Source organism: Cucumis melo, chromosome 2 (genome assembly GCF_025177605.1).
Source record: "Cucumis melo cultivar AY chromosome 2, USDA_Cmelo_AY_1.0, whole genome shotgun sequence".
Classification (NCBI taxonomy): domain Eukaryota; kingdom Viridiplantae; phylum Streptophyta; class Magnoliopsida; order Cucurbitales; family Cucurbitaceae; genus Cucumis; species Cucumis melo.
Genome location: NC_066858.1, coordinates 3884217 through 3895825, shown reverse-complemented (window position 1 = coordinate 3895825; position 11609 = coordinate 3884217). Strand labels below are relative to the sequence as shown.

The window sequence follows — 11609 nt, the reverse complement described above, 5'->3', positions numbered from 1 at the left end:
TTTGTAAATTACTTTTAGGGGTAGTTTATATTTATTATCAATTAATTAATTATAAACTTATTTTTAAATATAACAAAATTAATTCAAATACTTATAAATATAACAAAATATCTATAAGAGATGTATAAATATATCAATATTAATAAAAATCGAAAGAAATACAATAAAAATTATTTTCTTATATTTATAGATACTTTGATCAATTTTACAATTTAAAACAATTATCTTTAATTTAACACATAAATAAAAATCAATATCCATCCATGGTGGATCTTTTACCTAATTATTTTTTCTATAAAAAAAAAAACTTATAAATTCTTATATTATTCAAATTTTATATCCGTCAATTGATAATGGGTGGTTAGAGAATTTAAAAATAAATAGCAACCTTATACACATGGATTTAGCTTATTAAATATTAGAACTTTATAAATAAATATATATATATATATATATATATATATATTATATAAAAAGAAGATAGAATGATTATTCAAAATAAAAAAAAAGTTGATGCACTTTTTCTTATCCTTAATTACTTTGGTGCCAACTTGTCTATATTTTATAACATCACTATTTCCCCACTCCAATCCTTAGCATTTGTTTTAGTTCATAATTTATAATATAAAGTATATTTTACCAACAACCATATATATATTTACTAATTTCTTCTTGAAACAATAATATTAAAAAAGATCCAAGTTGATCTAACCTACGATGCTCAATTTTTTGAACGTATATAATGGAATTTCAAACTTTTTTATTGAAGTTATATATACTTTACATTAATTAAGTTAGATAGATACGATTGATTGATTGAATGTTGTTAAATACAACAAAATGACAACTTAACTTGCAAACATAGAAGAAGCATATATGAACATGTAGAATGAACATATTAGGAGCTGTTTGAAAATAGAAATTTGAAAACACATAATTTAAATTAAAAAAATTGAATTGCATGTTTTCAAATATGTATTTGGCAACACAATTTGGAATTTAGGAACATTTTAATTTCAATAGTTGTAAAGTTAGTTGTGGTTATCCACTGAATATTAGTTGTCGATATTAATTAAATTACTATTAATTTTATGAACTATATATGAAAATAACTTTTATATTTTAATTTTATTCAAATCATAGAGTTTAATATAACTTAATATATAATACATTACCTAATATATATTTTAGATTTTTTCAAAAGAATTGAATTGAGTTTGTAACCTGAGACGATTATATTTCCTAACTATACATTTAAAATTTTAATATTCAAATTATTGATAAAAAAAACATAAAAATATTTTTTCAACCAAATATAATTCAACTGTATTTGAGTAACTCAATATTTTGTATTAAAAAAATTCATTACAAATAAATATTGTACCCCAAAAATTAGATTCTAATATTGCAATCAAATCAATATAATCTATTAAAATTACCATAATTTAGTGTTTTATTAAAAAAGATTACAATTGAATTCATCATAGATACGTAATGTATATAAGCATATTCAAAAGAACTTCATTGATTAAAGAACCAAAATGCCCGAAGGCCTACAAAACCATCAACATCAAGTAAAGTTTCATAAATAAAATTAATAAAGTTAGTCTAAACCTAATTGATATAGAAATAAAATATTAAAATATCGAATAAATAAATTTACCACAACGAAAACATGTTAAATGAATTTAAATAATATTGGTCGATGCTAAAAATTGAGTAGGTAAAGTGATCTAACCTCAAAGTGACAACTATGATAAGTTTATATATAATATTTTGGTGACTTCAAAGTGACAGCTACGATAAATTTATATTTTGGTGAAGATCACCTACAAGTTAGTAAGAACGACGACACATCAATATAATGTATGATGTAGACTACAAACACTTCATTACTTAAAATCGGGAAGTGATCCAAAGATTGTATAGTATGATGTTACTAGTGGAGAGAACAACTTACATTCTCATTCCTTTTACTTCCTTATTTCTAAAATAAGTGATTGGATCCTCCTCTCCTTTGGACGATTGTTTTCCTAAGCTTCTAAATATTCTCTTTTGTTTTAGAAGAACATTAAAATAGGTTTGACTTAGCGAGCGCTATGCCTTGACAGAGGTCAATGTTGAGCTGACTGAAGTGGCTTTAGGTTAACTCAACCCTCTTCTTAAGGCTCGTGTGTCAGCCCACATCATGCATGGGATGCACGATATGTTGGACGTAATTTCAGCCTTGGTAGATCCAAACCAATCGGGACAAATTAGTTCTTTCTTTAAACCAATTTTATTCTCTTGGCCCGATAGCTAGCCAACCCCTATTTATTGTTGCTTTCTTGACCCGATGACTTCCTCATCTTCTTCGTCATATCATTTTTATACTTTAACCCAAAAGTTATCCATTATCAAACTAATGTCTAAGGTACCTAAAATTTGTTGGGACAATCTTAGCATAAAACACACAAATTTTACAAAGCAAAAATAACTAATTATCTGAATATTTTCAAGAATTACTTTATAATTTAGTGAAATAAATACATCCAAACATTGAAACAATAGCTCTTTGATTTTCTAGATGCAAAAAACAAACAACCTAAAAGATAAATGGAATCTTTCATAGTGTGTGTATATATATAGCAAACCCTAATATATTAATATATATATAGTTTAATTATTAGATAAATATTTATAGGGACCTACCTTTGATTTTAATCTCTTTCCGTTGATGTCTCTCATTCATATAGGTCTGAAGTTTGATTGAGAGTATATGTTCCCATTTCTTTTGTAGTAATTTTTTTGAAAAAAAGGTATAAACACACAAATGAACATATATATATATATATATATATATATATATATATATATATATATATATATATATATATATATATATATATATATGACAAATGAAAACAAAAAAGAAAATTAGAATTAAAATCAACCACTTGACTTAACTAAAGAGAGGGAGTGGGTGAACAAAAAATCTCAAAATTTCATTATAAAAAGGAGGCAAATTGCAAACTCTTAGTGTGGCCATCTTCCACACAAACTTCCCACTTTTTTTCCTCTCCTCTCCTTTTTCCTCATTGCATTTTTATTCTTCCCTTTCTGTCTCTTAACCCTTCGAAATGGCAAAAGTTGCAGATAAACCCTTCTTCCCCAAGCCTTTTCTGGTCTTCTTTGTTTTGTCGATCATTTTTGGATTTGGAATAACTCTCTCCGAGGCAGGTTTTCCCAAAATAAGACACTACAAATGGGAGGTTGAGTACATGTTTTGGTCCCCGGATTGTGTTGAAAACATTGTTATGGGAATCAACGGCCAGTTTCCTGGACCGACGATTAGAGCTAACGCGGGTGATATGGTCGTTGTGGAGCTAACTAACAAGCTCCACACTGAAGGTGTTGTTATTCATTGGCATGGAATCCTACAACGAGGTACTCCTTGGGCTGATGGCACTGCTTCCATCTCGCAGTGTGCCATTAACCCAGGTGAGACCTTCACTTACCGGTTTGTGGTAGATAAGGTAAGAAAGGTTAAAATATTGATGTCGATGGAAAATATTATAAATTGTTTCTATAAAACTTATTCATATGTTTTTGTAGGCTGGGACATATTTCTATCATGGCCATTTAGGGATGCAAAGATCGGCTGGGTTGTATGGGTCTTTGATAGTGGATCCACAAGAAGGAACAAGTGAGCCATTCCATTACGATGAAGAGATCAACTTGTTGCTTAGTGATTGGTGGCATCAAAGTGTTCACAAGCAAGAAGTTGGTCTTAGTTCCAAACCAATGCGTTGGATTGGTGAGCCTCAGGTAAAGTGCTTTACCAACTAAGGCTTTTTTTTTTTTTTAACAATATGTAAGTGGAAAAATCAAACTTCAAACTTTAAAGTTGATAGTAGCTAGAAACACTATATCAATTAAGTTAGGTCCATCTTTGCTTTATCAACTAAGAGCTAAAAATCATTTATTAGTATTTAGTTAAATTAGAAAAAAAAAAAGAGTCTAACTTTAAAACACACCTCCCTAATTTTGGAAAGATTAATTTTGTTTCTATAACCAATTAGAAAAGTTTAATACTTTTTCTTTCCCATTTCAAAAAGATCTCACTTTTCTAGTTTAATTAAGATGAAGATTGATGGAACGAGTAAAAAAGATATACTTTTTAACACATAAACATATAACTTTAGCACATTTTTGACACAAAGTTTAAAACATAAGCATAGAAAGTAGTTGTTTTTTTCAAAATCAAGAAGTATTATTCGTCACCTAAAGTTGAGATTTGGATATTTTAATTAATGTTTAAATGATGATGATCTAGAGACCACTTTTAAAGTTATGTTGTTTTCCCTTTTTATTACACATGAGAAAAAAGTAAAAAAGAAAAATTCATTGCAAAACAACTTTCCACCAAATATTCTTTTTCCTCTTTGTCTTTTCCCCATTCCTCTTCTTGAAGTGTGTGTGTGTGATCATGTTTTTTCTTTCATCTTTTGTACTGTTTGACTTGAAAAGTTCAAGGTAGGATAGGTTTATATTTGTTTGATAACAAGATAAATAATTGACTTCAATTATCTAAACATAAAATTTAAGTTCATGACCATTTAGGTTTTGTATGTCAGTGATTCTTTAAACTTGTAAGTAAGTACATTTTCTGAATTTTGTTTATTTTATGTTTATTAGCTCTGTCATATATTTTACTTTTTTAAAATTAAGATATTTAGAGAAGTCTATCTATTTTACATACAATGTTTTCCTAAATTGTAAATAATATTGTAAATCCTAAATTATATTTAGACACATACCTGATAAAATTTATGGACTAACCTTGAAATTTAACTAATAATGTAATTTATAAAGTAAACTTGAATGTATTTCAACTCACCAATAAAAATGTTAAAATATTTGAGTTCTCTACCCGATACTAAAGTTAGATAAAAAATTAGGAAATTTGCATTTTTTTTAGAGATATATATTTAGAATTTGCTTTGATTGATTAAAAAGACATATTTTTGTTGAATAAAGTATTTTGAAAATTATTTTAAGGAAGTTGTCAAACCCTTTAATTTTTATTTTAAAAAAATTGGCCTCTTTTTTAAGTTACACTTATAAAGTTAAACTGAATACTTTTTTTTTTTTTTTTTTAATGTGAGGAGTGTCTCTAAATTAAATCTTGAGTTATTTTTAGGATTATTACTCATGTGTGTGAAATATCCATATGTGACAGATTTCCTCAAATTTAGATAGAAATACACAATTAATTTAAAGAAAATTGAAAAAGAAAAATTAGGTGATCCAAATGATTTAAATTTAATTTCAATTTAGTTTAGAATTTTTTAAAAATAAAAAAATTTAACAAACTATTTAAATTTTATAGAACAAAACCACTAAATTTATAAAATTTATTACACTTGATTTTTCGACAATTTCTCTTTAATCTAATTATATGACTTTTTTTTTAATAGTCCACTTGTTCATAAACAAAGCTTAAGAAATTAAATTATCCTTTGTTTAGGTATATAGATAAGTATATATATTGGACATTTTCAAATATAACAAAAGAACCAAAACATTATAAAAATATATCAAATTTTAGAATTTATGTTAAAATTTGCTATATATTTTGTAAATATTTTTTCAATTTTGTTATTATCGACAATTTCCCGATATGTATCACGATTAAAAATATAAAACAAACACACACATACATGTATCTTTTTTTCAAACATATATGTAATTTAAGCCATAGCTCCTAACAAAAGAAAAAATATTAGGAAAAAAACATGTATTCTCCCTCTTTTAAAATCAATCCTCCCTTGTTTGAAATATTCTTTTAGTTACACGAATAAAGGAGGAATTTTTGAAAATTCATAAACACATATTAATTAACATTTAGGGAGAATATAAAATAAGACAAATAATCCTCCATGCCAACAACACAAATTGTATCTATTTCCATCTAAAAATTCGAAATATTTGAGACATTTTATGGTCATGGATAACATGTTAACTTCATAATTGTGTGTGTTTTGTATTATTTTTCAGAGCATATTGATAAATGGGAGAGGGCAATTTGATTGTTCAATAGCAGCTAAATACAAAAATGGTTTGAAGCAATGTGAGTTGAGTGGAAAAGAACAATGTGCACCATTTATCCTACATGTTCATCCCAAGAAAACTTATCGTATCAGAATTGCTAGTACCACTGCATTGGCTTCTCTCAACTTTGCCATTGGAGTAAGTCTTCCTTTTTATCTTTCATTTCTGTTCAATCGTACCTTTAGAATTTAGTTTTTATGGTTTCATAAATTCTTTAAATTAGATCAAACATATTTAAAGAAATTTTATCAAACGATTAAATTTTAGCTTGGCTCATAAACATAGAGACAAAATACATTGAAAAGTTACAATTATTAAAGTAGGGTATTCAATAGTATCTTAAACATAAAATTAAACTTGAAATGATGTGATAAAATAAGTCAATGTCACATCATTCACATGTTAATTTCCATAGGTTAAAAAAGAAAAACTACCGCACAAAAGAAATTTTGAAATAGTTAGAAAAGTTAGAAGTAATATTGAAAATTTTTTGTGTTACCTCTAACTTTTCATAAATATTTCAGAACTCTCCACGTAGTAGGTCTTGAAATATTTTTGCTTTTAGTGTTGGTGTGTTTCGGTACGTTTGGGTTTTGTCACACTTGTGATATTTTCGATGCACCTTCCTTCCTTCTATTTGTAGTATATAACTTGTTAAAAAACAAAAAAAAGAAATATCGAACCTTTCGACAATATAATGATATTTTTAAACAAAAGACAGTTTTAAGGTATTTTCTATGATTTGACCTTTTATTTTTAAATAATTATAATAGTTTTCAAACATATATAATCTTTAGTTACTAAATAAACTTTCTAACATTCATATTATAACTATGAATCATCAAATTTACATCTAAATGATCCAAATAGTCTTAAAGTACTTAAGTTAATAGACAGTTCTATTTCTATCCCTACGAATAAATCTAAAAGAAACATGAGGAAATAACTTCATCCGATGCCAAATCCATCCAAGAAATAATTAAAATTCTAAACCATATGTTAAAAAGGTTTTAGAAGTATTAAAGTTGGCTTTTGTTTGAAAATTACTTCCAATAATTTTGTAAGGTTTAATTTTGAGTCATAAAGTCCTAAAAGTGGGAGTAGTTAGTGAATGGCATGTGTGAATCTAAAGAAACTAATCAAAACACAAACTTCTCTTTTTACAAAGTGAGAAACATAGCTACCAAACAATCAAAAGCCACTTTATTCACAATAAGTTGACTATATAACAATATTAGGGTTTTTAATTTTCTCGTTTAAAATTAATGGTTTTCAGACAAGAAATGGCAATATAATATATTTTAAAAATTCACAAAGACAACTCTAGTGAAGATTTGAAGAAACAAACAACCATAGAAATAATAAACTAATAATATTAACTATTTCAAGATCTTAATATTAGACTTTCATATGCAAAAGAATAAGAATAAAAAAACATTAGGAGCTAAGTGATGATAATTGTTGAATAGTAAAATTATGGTTAAAATTTCATTTTAGTTTATCTACTTCAATACTCTTTATACTTATAAATTAGAATTATTAAACTTGCTTATATAATAATACTAATTTTCATTCTATTGCATTATCATTTTTCTAAACTTTATAGATGAGAAGACTTTCATTTTTTCTATAAAAAAAAACCAATTTAATATTTAGTAAAATAGGTAAGAAATTAAGTCAAGCATAATAAGTATCAAAATACAAAGAAAAATTATTTTAAAAAACAAAACTACTAAAAATATTTATAAATATAACAAAATTTTATAAACATCAATGTCTAAAGATAATATTTTGCTCTATTTAAAAATAGCAGACTGATAGGATAATATTTAAATTTAGTTTTAAGGCCATGGTGCAATGTTTGGGAGAGCAGGAACAATAGAGATTCCCTAATTCTAACAGTTTTGTGAAAATTTTGACATATTGGTATGGTAGTATGATGTGATTCCCATTGACCAACTCTTATTTTAGGTGTCCCACATGTTTTGTTCCCATCTTTCTTGTCCTATCCATGCATTACTTTTATCCTTTTTCTTTTTCTATCCAATTCTATATATATAATACTAAAATACTTCACTAACTCTATACTTCATATACTACTTTTTTAAAATTTATACTTTTAGATTTGAAATGCTCTACTTTTATTCTTTGTTTTCAAAATATTACTTGAGAGTTATTCTTAAACTTAAAATACCCTCAAATTATATGAATTACAACTTTATACATATGTATTTTTATTAAATCTTAAATTTAGTCTTTTTTTTTAAGTTGTTTTCAATTAGGATTCTCGTTTGAGATTATTTTTTAAAATGAAAGTTATTATTATTTAGTTAATTTTGATAAAACAACCTTTACCATTAATACTTCTACTAAAATTGAACAAAAGGGTAAAACTAGAATTTTAACCATATTTTTATTTGGAAATATATATATATATATATAACACTTGAGAAGTAACAAATATGTATGTAAGAAATTGTAAGATATTATTTACTATACCTTATTATTAATTATTAACTGATGTGACACTTGAGGAACCAAAAGTGATTTGACATAAATAGTTTTAATGTTACTTTTTAGATGAAATAAATGCTAATGGTTGTAGATATTAGTAATTTATAAACTATATGGACCCAACTCCTAAAACTCTCCCAACTACATAGGTTAAATTTGTATAATTTAATTAAAATAATATCTTACCCCCATCCTTTGATTTTATATCTAAACTACTACCTCATTTTTTCATCATTTATTTTAATAATGGGGGAAGATCGATGTTTTATAGGATAATTGTTAAGTTTAAGGTTAGCACATAAATATTTGAGATCTAGATGAGATGGTGTCGTGGGGATCTGCATTTATTCTTTAGAAAACAAAATTCTATAGAACATTTCATAATATATTATTAAATTTAGGGTACAAAATATTTCTCTCTCTATTTTAATTTATCAACCAAAACTCTAATTAAAAAAAAAAAAAAAAGCTATGCTTTTATTATATTTATTAATCTTTTCAAACTAAATACTAAATTGGGGTGGGGAAATCTCATTTTTGCAATTGAGAATATTAGAAAAAAAATATTTTTAAATATAATAATATAGCAAATTATCACATATAAACCATAATAGATTACTATTTTGTTCATCTATATTATATATCGATCCTGTTAATTTAATATATTTGTAAATATTTTAAAAAAAATTTGTTATTAAAAATAGTTTTTTAAAAAATCAATGTTAGTATGAAGATTTATATATCTAATTCCTTGAACAAAATGAGGTCCACCTCTATCCAATCATGCACCACAAAACAAAATCTTAGCCTTTTTCGATCATAAAAACAGAATGCTCAAAATTTCATTTTTGTTTTGTCCTTTCTAGAATAATTGCATATTAGAATGTTAATAATTCATGTCTATCATTCATAGATCGAATAACTATTAATTGAAAATCAAAATAAAAGTCATCAAAAGTAACTTACATAATTATGAACAAAAAATTCTAATCTCCGTTTGATATTATTTTAGTTATGAACTGTTACACTTGTTACTTTTAAAATTAAATTAAGACTTCTTTTCAATTTAATCTTTAGATTTAAAATTTTATATTTTATATTTTTAAACTTTAATTTTTTTCACTAAATAATATCTTCAACTTTCAATGTTAATGTCTATCCGAATTTAAAACTAATTTTAACAATGATTTCTTCTTCTTCTTCAGAATCACAAACTGTTAGTGGTAGAAGCCGACGGCAACTACGTTCAACCATTTTCAACTTCCGATATCGATATTTATTCCGGCGAGTCCTACTCCGTCCTCATTACCACCGACCAAAACCCATCGGAAAACTACTGGGTATCCATTGGCGTCCGCGCACGGCTACCCAAAACCCCTCCAGGACTAACCGTCCTCAACTACCTCCCCAACTCCGTCTCCAAATTACCCATTTCTCCGCCTCCGGAAACCCCTGACTGGGAGGATTTTGACCGGAGCAAAAACTTCACGTTCAGAATCTTCGCCGCCATGGGCAGTCCAAAGCCACCGGTGAGATACAACCGCCGCCTCTTCCTCCTCAACACCCAAAATCGAATAAACGGGTTCATGAAATGGGCCATCAACAATGTCTCTTTAGCTCTCCCTCCAACGCCGTACCTCGCCGCCATGAAATTCAGGCTAAGCACTGCCTTCAACCAAAATCCGCCACCAGAAACATTCCCAATAGACTACGACATCAACAACCCACCGCGGAACCCTGAAACGGCAACGGGCAACGGCGTTTACAAGTTCAATATGGGGGAAACGGTAGACGTGATTCTACAAAACGCTAATATGTTAAACGCCAATACGAGTGAGATTCACCCTTGGCATTTGCACGGGCATGACTTTTGGGTTTTGGGGTATGGAGAGGGGAAATTTTCCGCCGCCGAGGATGGGAGGAAATTGAATTTGAAAAACCCACCGTTGAGGAATACAGTGGTGATTTTCCCATATGGGTGGACGGCGATTCGATTCGTGGCGGATAACCCAGGTGTTTGGGCGTTCCATTGCCATATTGAACCTCATTTGCATATGGGAATGGGAGTTATCTTTGCGGAAGGAGTTCATAAGGTAGGAATGATTCCGCCGAACGCAATGGCTTGTGGCAGTACCGCGATGATTAAGAATTATCCCCGAAAACCCTAAAAACCTTAGAAAGAGAAACCCCTAATAATAAAAAAGCCTCGAGAATAGTAGTAAGGTAAGGTACGTAAACCCTAAAACACCATAGAAAGAGAAGCCACTAAAGAACCCTAGGAGGTGGTATGTATTCATATTGTGTTTTGGAGAGAATAAATTAAATTAATATTTGGGGGGTTTTAGGGTTTAGGGAAGTAAAATTAATCTTGTTTAGTGTTAATTAATTGTTATTGTGAACTTATTATTGTTATATTTTTCCTTTTCTACCATGGTGAAGTGTCCAGGCTGAAAATATTTGATAAAGGTTTAATTTTGAGGGTTATGTTAGTTTATGTCCTTTTTTAAGGTAATAAAATTGGTCTAGGTGAGGTTTGAAAATAAATTTCTTTTTCTTTTTAATAGTTGTAGTAAATGGTACAAGATTGTGGAGATAACAACAAAATTTTTTTAATTTTTTTGAAAAAAATATATTTGAGTCGGTAGATGCTCTTGCACAAGGGCTAGAGATAACAACAAATTTTTATATAGCCGAGTTTAGAATTTATTTCTTATATTTATTTTAATAATATAATATTAGATAGGAGAATTCAAACCATCGATCTCTTAATTGCTAACGCATTATAATTGAATAAATTTTTTATATAGCCAACTTTAAGTATGTTTTTATATATAAAGAATGAACTCTCTCTTCTGAACCCATAATGAAACTTCAATTTAAGAAAAGTTATGATCAATTGAGACACTAAAAAATTAAATGTAAATTTTTTAGTTTCGTCTGTTGCATGAAAGGTGTGGACTGACTTTTTCGTTCTTAATCTCAAGTTAATTAATTAATTAATA

General features: G+C 27.5%; 1 protein-coding gene across 1 annotated transcript; it reads left to right on the top strand.

The window, feature by feature from the left end:
* Positions 1-3025: 3025 nt before the first annotated feature.
* LOC103492479 (L-ascorbate oxidase) lies at positions 3026-11019 on the top strand. The gene is given in 4 exon segments (NM_001297512.1): positions 3026-3515; positions 3595-3807; positions 6040-6231; positions 9813-11019. Coding segments are annotated over 4 exon segments (1764 nt in total). The 5' UTR covers positions 3026-3119; the 3' UTR covers positions 10776-11019.
* Positions 11020-11609: the final 590 nt, after the last annotated feature.